The following is a 24,819-nucleotide window of genomic DNA, read 5'->3' as shown; positions in this document are numbered from 1 at the left end:
TCAAATTAAAAATAAAAATAAAAAAATAAAAAAAAACACATAACTTCATAAAAGAATCTCTCTTATGGCAAACTGAACAGTCACTTTTTAAATTTATAGAGTAACTGTTCATCAGCTAAATATTAAAAAAATAATAAGACTCTAGCCTTGAGTTAGGAGAAAAAAAGAGAAAGAAGATTGTTTTAGAAAATAAGTGGGTTCAGTTTGAATTGTTAATAGTAAAATATTCAAAGTTCGTTAAAATATAGAGTGTTGCTATAAATGAAAAGTTGAGTTGAGTAGCTAAATTAATTTTTTACCATTGTTCATTATCTTGTTTAACGAAAATTTGGAGCTTCTCTTGGATATGCTCTTAAATAATGCAATCCAAGAATTATACTGTAGAACTCTAATTGACACACCCCGACCGAGATTAGGGCGTGCTGGCCGCCACGCGAAGGTGACGTAACCATGTGCACGTGCGGAAGCTAATAAAAGTAATGTAAAAGTACGAATAATTTAAAAATTAACATACAAAGTACTAAGACAAGTGCTAGCGTAAGTGAGACGCTGAATTCAGAGCATAAAGTCTACAGCAGTCCAAAGGAAATGATACGACAATAGTACACCCGAAGGTGACCCTACAATGGTGAGTATCTGTCAGAAATGCCGGGACGCCCTCTGGGAAGACCGCCGAACCCGCTAAGCTACTAGAACCTGGAGGGGCGCAAAACAAAAGCGTGAGTGGGAAAAAACAAAGCTCTTTGAAAACCATTTAGTAAAATACATTCTAACCCCTCGCCGTAAAACCTATATACTTCCCAGAAAATAAACATATATACGTATGTATAGATATGCCAATCATGCTCAAGGGTATGCCAATCATCCTTAAGAATGTGCCATGTCAAAGCTTCATAATGATATGCAAGTGCTCAGGTATAAATCATAACAATAACATAAAAACTGGCAGCCGGAGTCACCTAAAGTGACCTGTACGGCTGCATATAGAGCTCAAATCTCAAACTAAATCACTGAACCTGCCCACGAGTCGGAACCACCTAAAGTGGTCTGTACGACAGGCCTGGGTGTAAAATATATATACGCTCTAGTGCTATGATCACGTGAAGGCTGTGCGAATAATCGCGGGTCACCTACGAGTCGGAACCACCTAATGTGGTCTGTACGACAAGACTGTGCACCTAACTTGGATCCAAGCTGAGCGTGTGGTGCAGGAGGTGAACATCACGTGAAGGACTGTGCCCTACTTTGGGCAGGAGCACTAACATCGGGGGTGCAGGTTATGAGCTCTCTAAGCATCTCTAACCACTACTGAAATATATAACATGAATACCACTTACCTGGCACTTACCTGTGCGTCCACAGCACCAATTATGAATATGTATATATACGTCACTACTAATGCATGTAAAGATGCATAAATGATAATGATGTGGTGCATGGCATAACATAATTAACCCTTTTTAAATCAATTTATGGGAATATAAATGTATATAGGTATATACGTAAAACCAAAAGCCCACTCACTGGTAAGTGGAAGGGTCGTAGCCCCCTTGTCTCGAGTGCGCACGCTCGTCCTCGGGATACGAATCACCTATATGCGAAATAACTATAAAAACGTTAATTTTAAAGCACATAACCTAACTTTCGTAATAACTTCTCATATATTGCTCAAAATGGACAATTGAATATACCAACGTGCTCTACACAACCTCAAGATCACAACCATATTTTTAGAAAAAATTTCCTCCGCCGCACGCGCCCCCACGCGCCGGCCAAGGCACGGCCACATGCGCCGGCCACGCGCAGGCACGTGCAGCGCACACGGACGGCGTCAACTAACGCCGTGAGGAATATTCCGTTAGTTCTAACGGATTCCGTCAACGGCGTCAGGAATATTCCGTCAGATTTGACGGAATATTCCGTCTCCTTCTCCTTCTCCGTCAGATTTGATGGAAAAACTGTAAATCGTGTTTTCTCACTCAATTCTCAACCATTTTTCACGATTCAAACGCCAAAATGAAGCATAGAACTAGTAGAACAACGTTAGACCACTTTTAAAGCCTAAAAATCACGGAATCATACCTGTCTCCAAACTCAAAAACCGGCCATCTTCGAACCAAGCTATCCCGACGTCAAAACACCTCCAACGAAGCACTCCGAGGCTCCTTGGGACACCACCAAGCTACCTACGAGCTCCATTTTCCTTAAAACGTAAGTATTTACGTTTGCATGAATAGTACTCAAATCGGAAAACATCGAATCGACGTGAAAACAGTGGAGTTCCTACCTGAAATTGGTACGACTGTGTTCCTCTCAGCCTCACAAGTTCGAAGGTGCCCTTAGTTTCCTCGATCTGTAAACGGCTGAGTGAGTTGTGTGTTTGTCCGTACGTTTATGGTGAGTGGGAAGGGAGAGAAAGAGACGTGAGACAGAGACAGAGAGAGGGCAGAGAGACAGTGAGAGTGTATGTGTGTGTGTGTGGCCCAACACATGCCAACACCACACAACAACCAAACCACATCACGAAAACAAACCGGGGATAAAAGGGTCATTTCACACGCATGTTATAATAATCTCGGGACGGGATGTCACAACCTACCCACCTTAATAAAATTTCATCCCGAAATTCCAAAACAACCAAGTATAACCCCTAGTGACCAAAGAACAATCTAGGATACAAATCCTTCATCCGATCTTCTGTCTCCCACATAGCTTCCTCGACTGAATGATTCCTCCACAAAACTTTTACTAAGTTCACCGTCTTGTTCCTCAGAACCTTCTCCTTCCAATCGATGATCGTCACCGGTTCCTCGTCATACGTCAAATCTGGATTAATCTCTAACGGTTGAAGAGGTATCACATGCGACGGATCAGCAACATAATGTCGGAGCATAGACACGTGAAAAACGTTATGCACTCTAGCTAACTCCGGAGGCAACTCCAACCTGTAAGCTACCTCACCAACTCGTTATGTGACCATGTATAGTCCGATGTACCTGGGACTCAACTTCCCCTTCTTTCCAAACCGCACGACACCTCTCCACGGTGAAAGCTTCAGAAATACCCAATCTCCGACCTCATACACTCTGTCCGTAGCAGGCTGATCTGCTAAACTCTTCTGCCTATCCTGAGCTGCTTTTAGGTTAGACTTAATTACCTGAACATTCTAAGTAGTCTCCTCAACAATCTCCGGACCCACTAAAACTCTTTCTCCAACCTCTGACCAACACAACGGTGTGCGACAAGACCTACCATACAATGCCTCAAATGGCGCCATGCCGATACTCGAATGAAAACTGTTGTTGTAGGCAAATTCCATCAAATCCAACCGCTGGTGCCAAGCATCACCAAACTGCAACACCGAAACTCGCAACATATCCTCCAAAGTCTGAATAGTTCTCTCTGACTGCCAATCCGTCTGAGGATGATATGCCGTACTGTAAAGTAGTCTCATACCCAAAGCTTCCTGAAAAGCCACCCAAAACTTAGAGGTAAATCGTGGATCACGATCCGAGACAATACTCACAGGGACTCCATGATACTTCACAACCTTCGAGATGAACAACTCCGCTAATCGACTCAAGGAATACTTCTCTCTTACTGGAACGAAATGCGCCGACTTAGTGAGCCGATCAACGATCACCCAGATGCCGTCAAAGCCATTATGTGTACGCGGGAGCTTGTACACAAAATCCATAGTGATATTTTCCCATTTCCACTCTGGAATGGGAAGCGGCTGCAACAACCCAAACGGCTTCTTCCTTTCTGCTTTAACCTGCTGACAAACAGCACACCTACTCACATACTCAGCTATCTCCCTCTTCATACCCGGCCAATAATAAAATGGTCGAATGGTATGATACATTTTAGTAGCTCCTGGATGCATGGCGTAAGCCGAGATATGTGTTTCATCAAGAATTTCTTTCTTCAAATCCACAATATTAGGCACGAACATTTTACCCACTTGCATCAACATGTCGTCCGAATCACGAACTCTGAGGTCTCTCCTCCTTCCTTGATCATGAGCTTGAATTAGTTCTTGAGTCTGCTCATCAGCTACTTGAGCTGCAAGCACCCGATCAATCAAGATTGGCCTAACTTGAAAATTAGCAAGTAACGCCACTTCTCGATCTTCTGCTTCTAACCTCACTCCCGTAGCACGCAAGTCCGCCAAAAGAGGAATACGACTTGCGTATAACGCATTAATGCGACCCTGAGACTTCCTGCTAAGTGCATCAGCCACTACGTTTGCACGACCAAGGTGATAATCAATCGTGCAGTCGTAATCGCTGAGCAACTCCATCCACCTCCGCTGACGAAGATTAAGTTCCTTCTAAGTAAAAAGATATTGGAGACTCTTGTGATCTGTAAAGATCCTACATTTCTCACCATAAAGTTAGTGTCTCCACAACTTTAATGCAAAGATAATAGCAGCCAACTCCAAATCATGTGTAGGGTAATTCAACTCATGAGGTTTCAGTTGTCGTGAAGCATAAGCAATCACCTTACCATGCTGCATCAATACACATCCCAGACCATTCAAGGAAGCATCGCTATAAACCTCGAAATCACCACCATCGTTTGGGAGTGCCAAAACAGGTGCATGAGTGAGACAATGCTTCAACTGCTGGAAACTCTGCTCACACTTATTATCCCACTCAAATTTAACGTCCTTCCTCGTTAATCTCGTCAAAGGTAAAGCAATCACAGAGAAATCCTTAACAAATCTCCAATAATACCCCGCCAAACCAATGAAACTTCTCACCTCAGTGACGGTTCGCGGTTGCTCCCAACTCTCCACAGCTGCAACCTTCTGAGGGTCAACCAGAATACCCTGAGCAGAAATGACGTGCCCTAAAAATGCAACTTGATCTAACCAGAACTGGCACTTGCTAAACTTAGCATACAGTTGGTGTTCTCTCAACCTCTTCAACACCAAAGTAAGATGTCGAACATGCTCCGCCTTCGACTTAGAATACACCAGAATATTGTGGATGAAGACAATACCAAACCTATCCAAGTATGGCTGGAACACCCGGTTCATTAAATCCATAAAAGCTGCCGGTGCATTCGTCAACCCAAACGGCATAACCAGAAACTCGTAATGACCGTAACGAGTCCTGAACGCCGTCTTAGGGACGTCATCCCTACTAATTTTCAGCTGATAGTACCCAGACCTCAAGTCAATCTTAGAGAATACACAAGCACCTCTCAGCTGATCAAACAAATCATCGATACGAGGTAACGGATAACGGTTTTTAATCGTCACCCGATTCAATTGCCTGTAATCGATACACAGCCTCACAGTTCCGTCTTTCTTCCTCACAAACAATACTGGAGCGCCCCAAGGCCAAGTACTAGGCTGAATGAACCCCTTATCCACCAATTCCTGTAACTGAACTTTCAATTCCCTTAACTCAGCGGGAGCCATACGATAAGGAGTCAAAGAAATAGGATTAGTACCTGGAAGCAACTCAATGGTAAACTCCATGTCTCGATCTGGCGGTAACCCAGGTAAATCCTCGGGAAAAACATCAGGGAAGTGTCTGACCACTATCACATCCTCAACCCTGCTAGGAACGGCCTCATCTAACACCACATGAGCTAGATACCCCTGACAACCTTTAGACAACAACTTTTTCGCTCGCAAAGCCGAAATAACGCCATGTCTCACCCCACTCTGCTCACCCACAAAAGTAACCACAGGTAGTCCAGGACGATGAAACGTAACTACTTTCCCGTAACAATCAATATTGGCACGATAGAAATGCAACCAATCCGTGCCCAGAATCACATCAAAGTCAACAATATCTAACGGGATAAGATCAGCTGACAAAACAACACCCTCAACAATCACTGGACATCCTGGGTACACACAATCTACAACACATCTCTCTCCTCTAGGCATAGCGAACTCTAAATCGTACCTTAGAGGTGTGGGGCGAGGTTGCGTCACTTGAGCAAATGTATGAGAAATCACAGAATGTGTAGCTCCACAATCAATTAAGACTCTAGCAAAATAACCAAGAATGTTTAACGTACCCATAATCAGATCCGGATCGTTCTGAGCATCCTGCAGAGAAATATTGTGAATACGCCACTGGCCCTGCTGTCGTCCGCCGCGACCTCTGCTCGCCTGAACACCGCGACCCTGGGTACCACGCCCCTGGCTGGGCTGACCCGACTGTCTCGAAGACCCTGCACTGCTAGTAGCAATCTCACCCTGCTGGTACTGTCCTCCCTGATACCACTGAGAACCACCCGCTAAAGCTGGAGGATAAGGCACATAACTGCCAGGATATGGAGGATAACCACCCTGGGAATACGGGTCCTGGGGATACTGATACTGTCCCGGGGCATAAGGAACAGCATCACCCTGGTAATGGTAGGCACTACCTCGACCTGCCTGGCCATAACTACTCGGACCCTGAATCTGCTGGATCGGTGCAGGTGGTGGCATGAAGGTCTGCTGCGGCTTCTGTTGCTGATCCTGGGGACAATTCGCTGCCCTATGTCCCATCTGCCCACACGTGAAACAACCACTGCTGCCACGCCTGCACTCGCCGAAATGCCGATTATTACACCTACGGCACACCGGAGCTCTGCCTCGACCACCATCACCCTGTCTCTGGCCTCGAGCGCCACCAGCAAATCTACCTCCTCGTCCCTGACCAGTGGCACTGAAACCACCACTAGAAGAACTCGAACTAGCACCACCCCTCTTGAAGTTCTGAGTCTGGCGAGGCCCAAGCGACGTTTGACCTTTTCCCTTGTCATCTTTCTTCTGTTTGCCGTCCTTTTCCTCTTCATCACTGTCGCTTGACATGTTCTCAGAGTCCTCAATCCTCAACAATATCTCGTAGAAATCCTGGTAGGTCTCACAGTGCGTAGTAGTCGTCATCGAACGCCACCTCTTCCTGGTGCCCAAACGGAAAAGACGAAGCATCTCTGCTGGATTACCAGTAACATCAGGATGGTAGCGGGACAGATCAGTGAACTTGCGATAGTATTCATTAGCCGTCATCTTCCGTTGTTTCAGCTCGGTAAACTCCTTCTTCTTACGATCAATGTACTCAGGGGGCACATACCTCCTCTTGAACAAATCCTTAAAAACATTCCAATCAGTCCTCTGATCTGGAGTCAACCTACGAAGCTCCTGCTCCCACCAGGCTGCAGACTCCGTATCCAGAAACCATGAGGTCGTCTCGACCCACCTCTCCATAGGAAGGTTCCCCTGATTGTGCAACACACGGAAAGTTTTCTCAATGTGCTCTAACCATCGCTCTGCGCCCTCGTGACCCTCACTACCTTTGAACTTATCCAATTTCAAATTGTACATAGTCTCCAGAGGAGTCCTCTGGGGAGGGCGCATCACTGACTGAAGGGCTATAGCAATAACTTCTCCCAACTGAGCAACATCGGGGAAGCTAGACTCAGAAGAGCGACGTGGTTCCCGACGAGGCGGCATAATTCTGACAGAAGACACCAAAACTATTAGAATACTCACAAGGACACAGAACTGCCAAACCTAAGCTCTGATACCAAACTGACACACCCCGACCGAGATCAGGGCGTGCTGGCCGCCACGCGAAGGTGACGTAACCATGTGCACGTGCGGAAGCTAATAAAAGTAATGTAAAAGTACGAATAATTTAAAAACTAACATACAAAGTACTAAGACAAGTGCTAGCGTAAGTGAGACGCTGAATTCAGAGCATAAAGTCTACAGCAGTCCAAAGGAAATGATACGACAATAGTACACCCGAAGGTGACCCTACAATGGTGAGTATCTGTCAGAAATGCCGGGACGCCCTCTGGGAAGACCACTGAACCCGCTAAGCTACTAGAACCTGGAGGGGCGCAAAACAAAAGCGTGAGTGGGCAAAAACAAAGCTCTTTGAAAACCATTTAGTAAAATACATTCTAACCCATCGCCGTAAAACTTGTATACTTCCCAGAAAATAAACATATATACGTATGTATAGATATGCCAATCATGCTCAAGGGTATGCCAATCATGCTCAAGAATGTGCCATGTCAAAGCTTCATAATGATATGCAAGTGCTCAGGTATAAATCATAACAATAACATAAAAACTGGCAGCCGGAGTCACCTAAAGTGACCTGTACGGCTGCATATAGAGCTCAAATCTCAAACTAAATCACTGAACCTGCCCACGAGTCGGAACCACCTAAAGTGGTCTGTACGACAGGCCTGGGTGTAAAATATATATACGCTCTAGTGCTATGATCACGTGAAGGCTGTGCGAATAATCGCGGGTCACCTACGAGTCGGAACCACCTAATGTGGTCTGTACGACAAGACTGTGCACCTAACTTGGATCCAAGCTGAGCGTGTGGTGCGGGAGGTGAACATCACGTGAAGGATTGTGCCCTACTCTGGGCGGGAGCACTAACACCGGGGGTGCAGGTTATGAGCTCTCTAAGCATCTCTAACCACTACTGAAATATATAACATGAATACCACTTACCTGGCACTTACCTGTGCGTCCACAGCACCAATTATGAATATGTATATATACGTCACTACTAATGCATGTAAAGATGCATAAATGATAATGATGTGGTGCATGGCATAACATAATTAACCCTTTTTAAATCAATTTCTAGGAATATAAATGTATATAGGTATATATGGAAAACCAAAAGCCCACTCACTGGTAAGTGGAAGGGTCGTAGCCCCCCTGTCTCGAGTGCGCACGCTCGTCCTCGGGATACGAATTACCTATATGCGAAATAACTATAAAAACGTTAATTTTAAAGCACATAACCTAACTTTCGTAATAACTTCTCATACATTGCTCAAAATGGACAATTGAATATACCAACGTGCTCTACACAACCTCAAGATCACAACCATATTTTTAGAAAAATTTTCCTCCGCCGCACGCGCCCCCACGCGCCGGCCAAGGCACGGCCACATGCGCCCGCCACGCGTAGGCACGTGCGGCGCACACAGACGGCGTCAACTAACGCCGTGAGGAATATTCCGTTAGTTCTAACGGATTCCGTCAACGGCGTCAGGAATATTCCGTCAGATTTGACGGAATATTCCGTCTCCTTCTCCGGCGAGCCTCCGGCGCCGTCGCCGGCGCCGGAAAACTGGAAAAACTGTAAATCGTGTTTTCTCACTCAATTCTCAACCATTTTTCACGATTCAAACGCCAAAATGAAGCATAGAACTAGTAGAACAATGTTAGACCACTTTTAAAGCCTAAAAATCATGGAATCATACCTGTCTCCAAACTCAAAAACCGGCCATCTTCGAACCAAGCTATCCCGACGTCAAAACACCTCCAACGAAGCACTCCAAGGCTCCTTGGGACACCACCAAGCTACCTACGAGCTCCATTTTCCTTAAAACGTAAGTATTTACGTTTGCATGAATAGTACTCAAATCGGAAAACATCGAATCGACGTGAAAACGGTGGAGTTCCTACCTGAAATTGGTACGACTGTGTTCCTCTCAGCCTCACGAGTTCGAAGGTGCCCTTAGTTTCCTCGATCTGTAAACGGCTGAGTGAGTTGTGTGTTTGTCCGTACGTTTATGGTGAGTGGGAAGGGAGACAGAGAGACCTGAGACAGAGACAGAGAGAGGGCAGAGAGACAGTGAGAGTGTATGTGTGTGTGTGTGGCCCAACACATGCCAACACCACACAACAACCAAACCACATCACGAAAACAAACCGGGGACAAAAGGGTCATTTCACACGCACGTTATAATAATCTCGGGACGGGATGTCACACTAATCATTCATGATTAGTTATTACAAATGATAAAAAAAGAGAGTATAAAATTAAGAGCATGTAGCATTGAGATTAAGAGCTCGTTTGAAAGCGCTTTTAAAATAACTTAAAACATTTAAAAAAAAACGCTTAAAAGTACAAAAAAAATGTTTCATATGTATAGTACAAAAAATAAAAAATAAAAAATAAACAGTTAACAAACAAATTTTACAATATCACATTGTATTTCGGGCTTATCTTCAATAATTCAAGACTACTGAGTAGTTCAGAAAATGAACGACAAAGATGAAAAATTGTTGTATTTCACGATTATTTTCCAGACCACTAAGCGGTCCGGAACCCTTGAACAAAATTGTTGTATTTCACTCTGCTATAGGAGAGAAAAAGGCACAAGGAACAGTGAAAAGAAAAGAAAAGATTAGGAAAAAGCAAAAAATGGGTTTATCAGGAAATGGTTTAACAAACAAGGGTTTCACATCACTGTACAAATTCTAAATTCTAATCAATCATTGGCTTATTCCAACTTTAAACTTGGTTTATCAAACTAACCTACACACAAAAAAAAAATAAAAGTTAAAACAAAGAGTTCAGAAAAAGTAAACCGCAACTTCAGTGCACTCTTTCTGCTTTGAACTTCTGAGAAAATCACATTGCCAACACTGATGGACAGCCCTTCGCCAAAAGGATCAAAAATAGGAATCCAGATATCCGTACGTATGCCTTCTGTTATACTGTAGCAAGCTGGCGTATGTTCGGTCCCAGATTCCTATATACAGAGACTCGTCATCGGGACTCATTGATACACCGGATATCTCCCCAAAGAAATCAATCTCTTGCCGCACTTCGTAATCTGCCTTTGTGCTATATATATGCACAAAATCTGCAGGTTCCGCCACCACCATGAACTGACCATCTGATGAAAAGCGAATTGACCTAGCAGCACCCAAGTTATTCTTCAGAACGGCAACTGGCAATGAAAGATTTCTTATGTCCCAGACTCGGGAAGTCTTGTCCTGGTTTCCGGTGGCAAATATGCGACCATCAGGATGCCATGCTGACGCAAAAGAGTAATCCAGATGACCAACGACCTTAGCAATAGTCTGGAATGACAGAAAAACCAAAAACAGAGTTGTATAAAGTTAGAAAATGGTTCCCATCTTTGAAAATAAAACCTGGAAAATGTTTTTAGACGTAAATTGGGAATTTAGAAGCACAACTGCTCTGCTAACACGAAGTTAAGGTGTACTAAAAAATAAACAAAAAGTAGATTGTGCTGAACAATTATAAAAGCAACTGTGTAAGCAAAAATCTGTTAATCGTATTAAAGATAACACTTGTATTGGTATTTTTCCATCATTAACCATTTCCTCAAAGTCTACATGTCTCGCGTTCAATTTTCAAACAGTTTACCTCATCTTATTAGCAATAATATTTCTATGGAAAGAAATGCAACAAAATAAGTTGCAGACAAGAGTATCATGATAAGGAAAAAGATCTTGGTACCTTCCCATTCTGCGAATCCATCAGCAATGCATCTACATGATCACCAACAACCGCAACAAGCCTATGATCTGGGCTTATTGATGTATGCTGCAAATAAGGTCAGCTCCACGTTAAAAAAAAGAGTTATGGGAGGAATAACCACAGAAACCAACATGTTAAGCAATTGCGGATCACTTCCAGTTTACAAGCACTTAAGTATATTGCACTCTTCTATTTCAAAGAGGTAATTTGTATGAAGTCTGCAAAATATTTTCAATCAACATTTTGTGCTTTTAAGGAGAGGGTCAATGAAGAAAAATTTTGGCAAGTGGTATCGACCTTAGTTGGAGAGGAAAATTGTTCCTATGTCATTAGCTGAAAAGGAAAATTGCTTCAATTTATCTATAAAAGAACGAAATGTCCATCAAGCTAAACCAAAATATGAAATTAATCTGACCTACACCAGTCACCACTTTCCTTTTATTTTAAAACTTGTCCTTGTCCTCAGCACAACCAATTGAACAAAATAAAACTGATTTGAAAGCTTGCCTTCCTAGTTGACATCTCAACAATTTTCAAATATATCAGTAATAATACTCTTCAACGCACAACTTAGCCTTCTAATATTAATATCTAGGGAGGTTGGAGTCAATGAAAATCACAGAAAGTGAAAGTGTAAAGACAAATATGTAGATTCTTATTATAGAAATAGAAAAAGGTGGGTAAGTTTATCTGACCAAAACCATCAATATGAATTAAGTTCTTAGGATGACTCACATTCACTGGCCAAGGGAAACGAAAGTGATTCAAAAGCTGAAACTTCTCCATGTCATATTCTCTTATGCCACAGTCATTATTGGATGCCATGAAATGCATTCCACCCCTGAAAAAGCGTTTCTTTATCAAGTTGTGTTTTATTAAAAGAAACAATTCAGACGAACAGAATTTCAGAACTAGCTAAAATACCCCAATCTATCGTATATTTCAACAGCATTTGTGATGGCATTGTCATCATGTGTGGTCCGGGTACAGAAACTTACTCCTTGTTTATCAAGAGACTGCAGATAAAGACAGAAAAATATGATTTATTACTTTAACAGAACATTAACCAGAAAAATAAGAATAAAGCGCTAGTTTGCATCTGATAATGAAAAATATAGAATTACAAGAAACATATTACATCCAACAAGAAATGAGCGCCTACAATGCCATCAGTAGCAACCACATTAGTTGAACTTAATCATTTCATTAACAAACCATTGCGGAAACCAAAGATATGAATGCACATAGAAAGGACTAGGTCAAACCATTCTTACTAATAGTACAACAAAAGAGCAACAAAACCGCTTTGCTTATCCAAAAACTGAGCTCAGTGCGGATCCTAGTACACCGGATTAGCTATGCACTTTCCTAGACTAATTCCTAACCAGCATTTGTTCCAGGTTCAAGTCCGGAAGGTGTCTCTTAGGTTGCCTATCCAAGAACAGCTTCCATTACCCTCAACCTCAAGACTATTCCAAAAAGTTTTCACATACCTCAACAAACACTTACTGGCACACTGTCACTAATATCCAATATTAGTCGGTTCTTACATTTCATTTAACTTAAATTCAGTCAAATATTTTACAAGATATTTAGACAATTCCCTGTCCATAATAGAATCTCAGCTTCTACATGCAACAATCTTGTGTACAAAATGGTATTCGCACTCAACACAACGTGTAAAAAATACCTATTAACCACCCCTTTCATAAAGTTAATAATATTATTACAAAATTCATTTTTGTTTTCCTAGGTAGAAAGTATTAATTTCAAGACAGAAATTACGAGCACCACACAACATAGCTCATAATATAAAAACCAAGCTATTCATGTCTGACTCCCCTGAAAGCCGCTATTGCCAGTTGTTCTGATTGGTAAAGGACAAACTAAACTGGAGTTAAACTCTGGTAGCGAGGTCATACCTCTACCCAAAAAACAAAAAAGTAATTTTCCAAGATCAAATACAGTAACCAAATTTCCAGCCAGCTAATGGCATTAGCTCTTTTCTTGACAAGTCAATGGCAAAGCAAAATCATCAGAATGGCAGGATACCAGACAAGTCTAATTGTCAGATTTACCAAATAATACGTCTAATGTGGAAATACTTAACTCTCATCAAACAGACATGCACTGTCAACACGCTATTGAGATGTAAACATTAGAAACTCACTTTACAAGTAAGCTCTCCTTGAAAGCCACCAGCAACAAGAAAATTGTCCTTGACTGCCAGTGTGCTTATCTGAGTCTGCATAAAACCCTCCAATAAACTTCCTGCATGTTTCTGCAAGACCATAGAACTTGGCAAACTTAAACTATGGACATAAGTAGAGGACAAATAGCAATTATAAGGAACACTTCAACGTATGTAACATAATTGGGAGGGGGAGGGAGAGAGCATAAACCAACAAAAGCTGAAAAAAAATGAAAAACAATCCATTTGATTACTTTATTTTCTTTCAAAGAAACTAGATCATACACATTATGTACAGGAGGTTGTACTACCTCTGTTGGGGCAACATGTCCTGCAAAATTGAGAACCTCAGACAAATTCCCAGATAGAGATGACCAATGCATGACTGAAAAGTTGGACATGAGGTATACATCATGCTTTGAAGTGGCCCAAACCAAATTTCTCAGCTGCATGTAAAAATCAATAAAGAATGTCAAGTAGGATATAAAGGTAAACTTCATGAACATTATCGTGCAAAAGTTTTATGAACATTAGCTTGCGAAAACAGCTAAAAGGAGTGGATAACTTTATCTTTTAGAACAAAAAAAAAAGTATCATTTAACTAAAGCAAAATTATCAAGGCAATAAGTTCATACACACAAAACCCATGAGAGAGAGAGAGAGAGAGAGAGCGGGATTAGTGGTGAAGTATACCATCAAAAAATGTAAAAATGATAAACAGCTATGGCATTACAAGTCCACAAACCTGGAAATGAAGGATTGTAGGTTTAACCAGTCTTGTATTATGGAAGAAGTCATAGTAGTTTCCACCTTTCTGCATTTGTTTGCACTCCTGGTCAAAGTTAACACATATTATTAGTGACGTCTGCTAACTTCAATAGTGACTTGCTAATTGGGGAAATGAAATGAAATGAAGAAAAAGCTCGAGAACAAGAAGAAAACCTTGTCCACAGCTTCCCCAGATAAAGGGATGTTCTCATAATTCTTGTACTGTTCTAGCCTCGTCAATCTGTATTTTTCCCTTGTTATGTTCAATCTGTCCCATGGAATACCTTGAATGTCCTTTCCCTTTCTCGCTTGTGCAGATGACGTATCTGACACTTTGGTAAGCTGCTCAAACTCAAGAACAAAGGAATTTCAAGTCCATTTAGTACAACAGGAAAAAAAAACAAAGGATTGAACAATGAACAATGGGAGCCAGGAGTTGATGGAAACAAACCATGTCATATTCATCAAGACCCATATCTCCACCTTGATTTTCTTCCTCCACATCCTCGACAAAATCAGACATGTCCCCTTCATCCGCCATATAATCGAATTGATAGCCCTGCTGGTAAGACATGCTCTATCTGCCTTCAAGTTCACAATTTCAACATCTTCAATATGATTCCAGCACACTTTATAATCACCAAACACACCCAGACATGATTGATCATAATTCATTTCCCACATAAACATATGTACCGATATATATAAAATAAAAAGAAAAACCCAATTCCCATGAAATGAACAAACAAGAACATATAGATATGTCAACATAACAGATAGAAGAATCTATACATGTTATTGAAAGTCTACAGTTCCTCTGACATCTATAAAGATCTTAAAAAACTACATACCACGAAAGAAAACAAATTTATAGGAAACCCAAATCCTACTTCTAACAAAATATTAATAAAACTTGCATATACTTTCATCACGTACACACAAACACAAACACCCCAACCAGAAAGGACATGACTTTGAAAACCATGTCTGAGCATTTTCAAATCAAACTATTCAAAACAACAACACAACAACAACAACAACAAACTAAAATTGAATAATAATAATTCAAACCCAGAAACTCTAGGTCAAAAAGTGGGGGAAAAAAAATTAAAATTGAGAGAGATTAGCAGAAGGGAGGAAAGAAAAAGCACCTGCCTGAAAAACTGAGATTTGGGCTTTTCTTTTTTGCAAGGGAAATGAATGGATTTCAATCAATCAATCAATCAATCAGGCAACAGCTACCCAGTTGTTAGCATGATTTGAATTGCAAAGCCTGGAAAGAAAACTACACAAAAGGGGAAAGAAAACGCTCCTCGTTCAACCCCTCTTTCTCTCTGCGTGCGTGTGTCAATTGCGTCGATTGCGTCAAAACTGTGTGTGTGAATGAGAGAGGAGAGAGAAACAGATGAGAGAGAGGGCGAGAGATAACGATGGAAAAATAATAATTTGATATTTTCAGAGGGGGCAATGGATGGATGGATGGACTGCGAAGATATAAATGTCACGTGTTCATTTGTCGGCAGGAAACCCCATTTGCACGCTGCTTGGAGCAAAGCTCCTCACTCATTTGGCAAGCATGCTTCTTTGTGAAAGGTGAAATGAAATCATACGGGAGGTTTGAGAGGGTGCGAAGATCAAAAGAGAGATGGGGACTTCGACCATGAAAAGGGTTGCCCACTCCATACTTCAACGTGCTACCACTCAATTCTTCTTTTCTTTACTTTTTGTAATTCACTTGTTTGTGTTCTTTTATTTGTGTATGACTCGTACGTTTAAAGGACTCCAGTGTGATTTGTCCTTTTTTTTCAGTCACTCTATTTGATGACGACTTCTTGTTGTTGTATAGCTTGTTTATGGGAAGATGTGGTGCGTTCAATGGCAGAGCGGCTTCGATTAATGGTGATTGTTATGATTTAGGGTTATGGATTCATTTAGGTCTCGTTTGGTGGACTAGATGAGATAAGTTATGGTCAATTAAAATAGACTTGAGTTCAATCTGTTGTTTATTGTCTCAAAGTGTGAGATGGACAAAATATGAGTTATAAATCCACAATAGAATAAGTATCTAATATATCATTATATATGCGTTACAAGTCATGTCTTACAAGTTCCTACCAATCCAATCATATCTCTAAGACCCAATCTCATCCAATCCACCAAACAGGTCCTTAAGGTCTTGGTTGTTTTGAGCTATATAGGCTCGGATGTGGGTTTATGTCAAATTTTTTGGTGTTATGGGTTTTCTAATTGTTAGTTTAGTCATTTGGAGCTATTGTTTTTACAATTATGTTGAAATTTTTGTTTTGTACACGTCTTTGATGTACTTATTATTGAAATTGTTTTAATGAATATCGTTATTTCTTTAAAGGAAAAAAAAAAATCACTGGTAAATAGATCAGTAATTAAGTGATCAAAGGTTTCGACACTTGACTCATCAAGTTGATTGAGAAAAGTCATTTGTCCTACACAAATTACATGTGAAACCTGAATTACCAGGTAAAATGGAATTACCATAAGTGATACATGTTAGGATCTAAATCAAATGTATTATGTCCAAAACATCAAGTAAGTTGGTAAGTAGAACCATGAAAAGAGTTGCCCACTCCATACTTCAACGTGTTACCACTCAATTCTTCTTTTCTTTACCTTTGTAATTAACTTGTTTGTATTCTTTCATTTGTGTATGACTCATATGTTTGAAGGATTTTAATGTGATTTGTCTATTTATTTTTAGTCATTTTGTTTGATTACGACTTCTTGTTGTTATTACGCAATGCGCAGTTGGATTATGAGAGATTGACTTTTCCCCATATCCTCTCTTTGTTATACAAGTTGTATATGGGATGATGCAGTGTGTTCAATGGCAGAGCGACTCCCATTCATGGTGATAGTTATGATTTAGCTTTATGAATTCATTTAGACACCGTTTGGTGGGCTAGATAGGATAGGTTATGGTCAATCAAAATAGACTTGAGTCTAATCCGTTGTTTGTTGTGTCAAAATGTGAGATGGACAAAACTGGACATGATGAGTTATGAATCCACAATAGAGTGGGTTATCTAACATATTCTTATACATGAGTTACAAGTAATGTCTTATTATATGTCTCTGCCGTTCTAATCATATCTCTAAGGCCCAATCTCATCCAGCCCACTAAAGGGCCCCTAGGGTTTTGGTTGTTTTGAGCTACGTAGGCTCGGATGTGGGTTTATGTCAATTTTTTTGGTGCTATAGGTTTTCTGATTGTTAGTTTAGTCCTTTGAAGTTATTGCTTTTACAATTATGTTAAAATTTGTATCTTGTACACGTCTTTGATGTACTTATTATTGAAATTGTTTTAATGAATATCGTTATTTCTTAAAAAAAAAATAATAAAATTCACTAATAAATTGGTTAGTAATTAAGCTGACTGAGAAAAGTCGCAGGTCTCACACAAATTACATGTGTAACTTGAATTACTGAGATAAGATGGAATTACCATAAGTGATACATGTCAACATTTGAAATTACTGTAGGCTAATCTCAATTGGTTAATTTCATCAATTAAGATAGTATATTTGAGAGAGGATCATAGCCGGATCCTCTTTCTGAGGATCTCAAGAATCTTCCAATCACATTCGTTCATCATACATCATGCGGTCAGTTTTCATCAAGTACTGTTTATATTCAATTTTAAATAAAAAAAATTACAATGATTTCTGACTATACGATGTATAATGAACATATGTGATTGAAGGATCATTGGGATCCTCTCTCATTATATTTAACGTTAAGGTCTTAGATTTGAATCAGGATCTATTCAAATGTAATATGTCCAAAACATCAAGTAAGTTGGTAAGTAGAATTTGCTTTAGGGAAAATTCCAAAGACTGATGATGCAAGAAAATGGACTCGTCGCCGATAAGTCATTGTCTGTTTGTTGTGTCCATAAATGAACCTTGATAAGTTGATAGATCACAAAATGTATCTACAATAATAAATATTATCTTAATTGGAATTTCCCCATATTATATACTTTTTTTTTTGTTTGAATAAATAAATTATCAAGTTCGGTGATTAAAATAAGGAAACCCAACGCGAATGGTTTCAGTAAACCTCTTAGAGCTTGTTTGGAAAATGCTTTTAAATCACTGAAATTACCTTGTTTGAAGTCAATTCTTAGTAAATATGCAAGTTAATCCTAGAAAGGCACTCGGAGTGCGTCTTACAAGAAACACATAACTAGTGCTTCTTGCAAGAAACACTAAGGGTGCGTTTGTTGCACTGGACTATCTCGGACTAGACTAGCTTCAGGGACTAAGCTGGGCTGGCTTAGACTAAACTAAGCTAGACTGACTTAGTGAAGCGTTTGATGCAATGTCAGACTAAGAAGCAGAATAACTATTAAATTTAGATACTATATTATTTAATCTCTATTTATTAATATTTTATTATTAATCTATCATTTTACTTGTTTCTAGAAACGGATTTGGATCCTCTCCTGAGCTAATGGAGAGGATCCTCCTGACCTATCATCGTGGGCCGTTAGATTTTTATCCAACAGCTATAAACAGGGGGGTCCATTTAAAGTTATAATAATTGTAGCCGTTGGATAAAAATTCAATGGTCCATGATGATGGGTCAGGATGATCTTCTCCATTAGCTTAGGAGAGGATCCAAATCCTCTGGAAACACCTATCTAATGGCCAGTATTTTTTTTTCCAAGCATATCACTCTAACCCATTCCTCTTTCCTCTGCTACTCTCTCCCTCCCCTCTCCCTTTTTTCATCTGGTTCACCATTTTCTAGAATTCTCTTCCACTCTCCGTATACATCTCTATATTTTCCTCCGTCCATCTCCCTTCCATCCCCTCTTTTCCACCGTCCACTCTCTCCCTAACCTCTCCCTTTTTTCCTTATGCAGATGATTCATCAGAGCTCACAACCTAACTCATCCTCTGATTTTCTGGTGATTTTGTGTTTTTGTTTTGAATTTGGGAGATTCGTCTGCATGTGCTTTTGGGGGAATTTTAGATGTTGGGTTTTGAGATTTAGGCAGTGGGTGGGGGGTGGGTTTCAAATCTGGATAGGGGTAAGGGAGTAGGAGTTGCAGACGACAAAGGTGTGCAAACGATGTTGGAGATGGGATTAGCAATCCCTTGGTTTTTGGGGGATCTCACTAGGACGACTTAGCGAAGCTCTTAGTTAGAACGAGTCCGACTTAATCTCATTTAAGTTTAGTCCAGCTTGCACCAAATACAGGATTAATAGTCTTAGCAAAGTAGTCCAATCCAATGAACTTTAACGAGGGCAAACAAACACGCCCTATATGCGTTGAAACTAGAAACATTTTCTCAAAATGCGTTTTCAATATTTAAAAACACTTTCCAGACGGGCCACTTAGTATGACAGTCTATGTGGCATTCATCTTCATTTGTATGTGAGAGATTTTAAGTTCGATTTTCGTCAAAAATAATTTTAAACCACATTATTCAAAGATAGACGCGTGTCTTAATTTTATCAGTTTCTTACCAATGTGATGAAAAGATCAAGAGTAGGAAATTCAATCGGATAATCAATGGAACTATGACTCACACATAAAGACTTGTATCTAGGCTCACTTGGTTTGTATTTCGGCCCTACCCACCATCCTTTAATCTCACTCAACGTGTCCTTTCCGGCCGGGTGGCCCACACAATGTGACGTTCGGTACAAGGACTTTCTCCTTTATGTTTGACAGTTCTTGATGCTAATGAAAAACGCTTTAAAAAGAACAAATTATAGAAATGAACCCCTTTCGTTATGTAATGTTAACGTCAAGATACAGGGATGAAATCATAAATTTAACTAAGAGGGGGTACCTTAAAAAATGTGAGCTCCTTTTATGGATAAATAAAGCTAGTTCTTTTACAAATGCTGAAAAAATTAATTACAAAATGCTTAATTTTATTACTCTATTGTCTAATTTTGTCTTTAATTGTTGACAATATAATGGTAATTTGTACTAATTAACCAAATGCATGCAACTTAACAAGATTTAGACATTAGTGCATAAGAAAAATATACAAGACGGTGGGGGATTTTAAAAACTAAAAGAGGATTTTCACTATTTTAATATGATTAATTAAATAATCTAGAAAGCAAAAAAAATGGGAATGATTAATTGAATAATTCGTAATGGAAAAAAAAAAAAAAAGGGATGAGAGTGGGTGTCACATCCCGGCCCGGGGCAGATCACTTCCCGGGCCCACTTCACCATCGTAGCACAATATTGTCCGCTTTGGGCTTACCATTTCCTCACGGTTTTGTTTTTGGGAACTCACGAGCAACTTCCCAGTGGGTCACCCATCATGGGATTGCTCTAGCCCTCTTCTCGCTTAACTTCGGAGTTCCTACGGAACCCGAAGCCAGTGAGCTCCCAAAAGGCCTCGTGCTAGGTAGGGATGGGAATATACATATAAGGATCACTCCCCTGGGCGATGTGGGATGTCACAATCCACCCCTCTTAGGGGCCCGACGTCCTCGTCGGCACACACGCGACCAGGGTTAGGCTCTGATACCAAATTGTCACATCCCGGCCCGGGGCGGATCACTTCCCGGGCCCGCTCCACCACCCTAGCACGATATTGTCCGCTTTGGGCTTACCATTCCCTCACGGTTTTGTTTTTGGGAACTCACGAGCAACTTCCCAGTGGGTCACCCATCATGGGATTGCTCTAGCCCTCTTCTCGCTTAACTTCGGAGTTCCTACGGAACCCGAAGTCAGTGAGCTCCCAAAAAGCCTCGTGCTAGGTAGGAATGGGAATATACATATAAGGATCACTCCCCTGGGCGATGTGGGATGTCACAGTGGGTATGTGCCCCCACTGGGCCTTACCTCCCTCCGTCCATGGTCAGGTACGATAATAGTCGATATCAGATCCATAAGCTAGTTTTTGGTTAAGAAAATCTTGAATATGCTGATTAGAGTGTAGTAAGCAAACTTATATTTTCTTTCCTCCCCCTATTCCCAATATATAAAAGGTGAGTAACAAAGCCTCTACCACTTGAGGGACGTCGTGCAATCATAAAACTACTCTACGTGGGCCTAATATGCGCCTACGAAGAAATAAGAACATTTTTATTCAAAGACTACCTCCAAAGGATATGTCAAATACGCCATTTATGACTAAAAGACATGTCATAATTGACGTGACAACTGAATTATTTGAATCCTTACTTTTTAGCTGTCTTTTTTTTACAACAGACAAAGATAGAATGAAATGCTTTTAATTTATGTTTTTCATGCATAAGTCTCATTGACAACCAATAGGATGAAAATTAAAATAAATTTGAATTATTTTTTAATAGTTAACGTAACTATGAATGGGGCCTAATATATTACTAAATAAATTTTAACACATTCATTGAAAAAGAAGAAGATTTAACATCTATATAAATTCAATTGCCACATCAGTCATCAAGTATTGACATATTATATTTAACATCTCGTTGCATGTGATCCAATATCCTAGTAAATCAAGTGTTGAGTTGCTACTTATACATCTCGGGTTCAAAACTCCAGTCCAACAGAATGTTTGATTCAACGGAAGAAATTGAATAATTGTGGATTAGGATGACGACTCTATTGTTTAATCTACAAAGTTTATGAAAGTCAAAAGCATGACCATTCAATTAGAGAATACCTTCAAACCGAGGGTTCCTAACGAAAAAGGAACGTGTTTTGCAAAGTGTAGATTAAAAATTGTTGATGCCAAAAGTCTGATCAACGGTTACGCAGCCTAAACACATTCTAACTGGTTAGAGGACACTCAGTTTGAATGTCTTCATCCCGTTTCACTAACTGCGGACTTCTGAACAGTAGCGAGACGGGATGAAGACTGTTTGGCATATAAGAAAATATAATATCACATGGAAGAAGCCCAAAAATAGTCAACCGAATGCCACTCTCGTATGAACACCCTGCCATCCTCCTTCCCCAGCATAGTGCTGCGGGTGCGGGACTAGCTGCTCCACCCCACATTCCTCATATTCTTCATGAAATCTGCTCCTCGTACCAATCATAGAATTTAAAGGTCTCCCTTGACGCGCACCTAAGTGCAGGACTCCTTTTAAGTGCCACTCTTGAACCAGCATGGCAGCACCCACCATTGGTCTAGTATTAATGTCCAATATTACCATCACAAGTGAATCAGTTTGGCAGTTGCTTCAGTAGATATATTGCCTCACTGTACCTGAGTTAAGGATATAAGTTCTGCCAGCGTGCGGAACAGCACCTTTTCCCTTTCCCACGAGTTTTCCATAGATGTTTATGAGAGCTTACGGAAAAATAGTGTGTATATGTGCTTGATGAGTTCTAGTTTTGGCAGTAATGACGAGTTCTTGTGTTGGCCAACAACAATTTGCTGTGTTTTGTAGTAATGAAATAATGTATCAACTATTTCATTCACAGATGTTAATCAAACATTAGGAGTAACAGCGTAGTCGAAATATATCAAAGTGAGTTGAATCAACGTGAAAAAATGAAAGGTAATTCCATTCTCCATACCTATGCCCATGCTCGCGAAAGGAAATTCCAAGTGAAACCACTTTTTGAGTTGACATACATAGCAGAACAGCACGAAGGTAATGGAGCCATTGATGCAGAGGTTGAGAACCGAGAAGCTGCAGTGGATATACACGAATCAGCTATCTTTATGCATATGTTAACTCCATGAAGAGCTTGATCAATTATCTGTGCCACTTCTTGGCCTGCAAGGGAAAAAACATTTAATAAGGTAAGGGCAACAAAGGAGTCCAACACTTTCGCAAAGACACAAACAACAGCCATCTCTGAGAAAATTTGTGGTGAAATTATGCACTTGTAAGTTAGAGACTTGACTTTTCCCAAATCCACCAGTAGGTCAGGAAGAAAAGCCTCTGCATAGAACCAAATCCCGGTTACTGTGGTAACAGAATTAGAAAAATGTTTGACCCGTATCTGTCCACATAGTAGGGCTCGTACTATGTAGTCATCGAAAGCCAATTCATCATTTTAGGAGCATAAACTAGGATACAACCAAATTTAGAATGATCCATAGAACACGCTCCATTTTATCAAAGATGATAATCTAATACATTGAAAAGATTAAGGTTACATCTTTAGTTTCCAAACTACTAGAGAAGACCAAGTAAAATGATTACTGATTACTCATCTAGGAAAACTTTTAAACAAACTACATTGAAAAGCAAATTGAGCACAAACTTAGATACCTTAAATTAAGCTTCAATTATGTAGGTTGCCTACAATCTGCTTCTTCCATAAGCCAATTTTATTAACAGGAAAGTGAAGTGAAGTGGTTTTGAATTAAGTAAACTTTTCAACTCAGGATAATGTAAGGTATTTCAGAAAAATTACCCTTCAGGTGAAGGGCCATTTGCTTCATATATATAGATACAGACCGTGAGACTTCATTTTTACAGTCATTCATATCACTGCCATAATACTATCCTCGCACTTCGATTATTTTCGGGTAAGATCTGAACAATTGACATTCTCTTCTACCAAGGTTCCATTTGTTGCTTCCTGCCATCATGAACAGAATGAGCATCAACAGTCCAAAACTGCCCCTTCTCCCTGTAGTCAATTGTCTCACCCTTCTTATCACCATCATCATCCCCATAAAAATCTTCAGGCTCAAACAAACTCTGAAAACCATCATCATAGTCGTCGTCGTCGTCGTCGTCATCATCGGACTCAAAGTCATCAGTAGAGCCACCAATCTCAGTGTTGTTAATCCTAGCTTTCTTCCTCTCTCTTCTTAGTCTCTTGCTTTCTCTGACCAACTGCATCAACTTTTCCTTTATCACCAAAGTCTCTTTCTTCTCCAACAGTGCACCCTTGTCATCAAAACCCTCCACTAAAAACACTGAATCTCTCTGCCCTTTCAAGCTCACATAGAATAACTCCGGGTGCCGTATGATCATCCCTCTCAACTTGTTGGACAGCACAAAATCATTCCTAAAATGAGTCAAGTGGTCTATCAAAGTTCTCTTTTCAACCGTCAACCCAAGCACTTCTCTCACCACCAAACAAGCTCTCCTCTGCCTCAATCGACTCTTTAGGCAAGTCCGAGATGGGGGTATTGTATGGGCACACATCCGGAATTTCTTTGAATTTGAGCAAAAAATCTTGGTGATGCCTCTTCAAATTTAGACCCTTTCGGAGCGTCAACTGCTTGAGTTTCAAAGGTCGGTCTACTATTAGCTCACATGACTGAACTTCTGGAGATGATAAAGGCTTTGCAGAGTTGTGATAATGATTTAGTTGCATTGGATGGCAAGGGAGCTGTTGGGATCGAGAAGAGTTCAAAAATAGTAGGGTATCGATGAATCACTGAGGGAATGGATCGTGGCTTCGATAGGGAAAGGTAGGCTCGACACTTGTTGAGAATATGAATTGGAATATAGGATTTCGGTTTGGAAAGAAGCAGTGTTTGTAGCTTTTGGACAAACCGTATCTTGTTTTGCTTCACAACATGCTTGTCTAGTGAAGGACTGCGGACAGTTTTGAGAGACAAGCAAGAAACTGAAAAAGGGATATTTTCTGAG

The 24,819-nt window shown here is 40.4% G+C and overlaps 1 protein-coding gene and 2 pseudogenes across 5 annotated transcripts; all 3 read right to left on the bottom strand.

Annotated features, from left to right (window-relative positions):
* Positions 1-3,418: 3,418 nt before the first annotated feature.
* On the bottom strand, positions 3,419-7,468 carry LOC137723209 (uncharacterized; annotated as a pseudogene).
* A 2,697-nt stretch (positions 7,469-10,165) lies between these two features.
* On the bottom strand, positions 10,166-15,936 carry LOC137722334 (uncharacterized WD repeat-containing protein C2A9.03-like). Of its 5 annotated transcripts, none has more exons than XM_068461308.1 (10): positions 15,402-15,936; positions 14,702-14,879; positions 14,425-14,601; positions 14,228-14,314; positions 13,794-13,928; positions 13,462-13,572; positions 12,216-12,307; positions 12,027-12,132; positions 11,271-11,357; positions 10,166-10,867 (listed from the first exon to the last, which is right to left on the bottom strand). In XM_068461308.1, the coding sequence occupies exons 2-10, from the start codon at positions 14,822-14,824 to the stop codon at positions 10,454-10,456; spliced, it is 1,332 nt and encodes a 443-aa protein (XP_068317409.1). In that variant the 5' UTR covers positions 14,825-14,879; positions 15,402-15,936; the 3' UTR covers positions 10,166-10,453. The 5 variants fall into 5 exon arrangements, with proteins under 5 accessions (XP_068317409.1, XP_068317407.1, XP_068317406.1 ...); XM_068461306.1 differs by having other exon boundaries at positions 14,702-14,835; positions 15,402-15,935; XM_068461305.1 differs by having other exon boundaries at positions 14,702-14,831; positions 15,402-15,935.
* A 6,001-nt stretch (positions 15,937-21,937) lies between these two features.
* LOC137723208 (protein WHAT'S THIS FACTOR 1, chloroplastic-like) lies at positions 21,938-24,541 on the bottom strand (annotated as a pseudogene).
* Between the last annotated feature and the right edge of the window lie 278 nt (positions 24,542-24,819).

This window comes from Pyrus communis, chromosome 17 (genome assembly GCF_963583255.1).
Source record: "Pyrus communis chromosome 17, drPyrComm1.1, whole genome shotgun sequence".
Taxonomy (NCBI): domain Eukaryota; kingdom Viridiplantae; phylum Streptophyta; class Magnoliopsida; order Rosales; family Rosaceae; genus Pyrus; species Pyrus communis.
The sequence above is the reverse complement of the archived record's forward strand: the minus strand, read 5'-3'. Positions and strand labels throughout refer to the sequence as shown.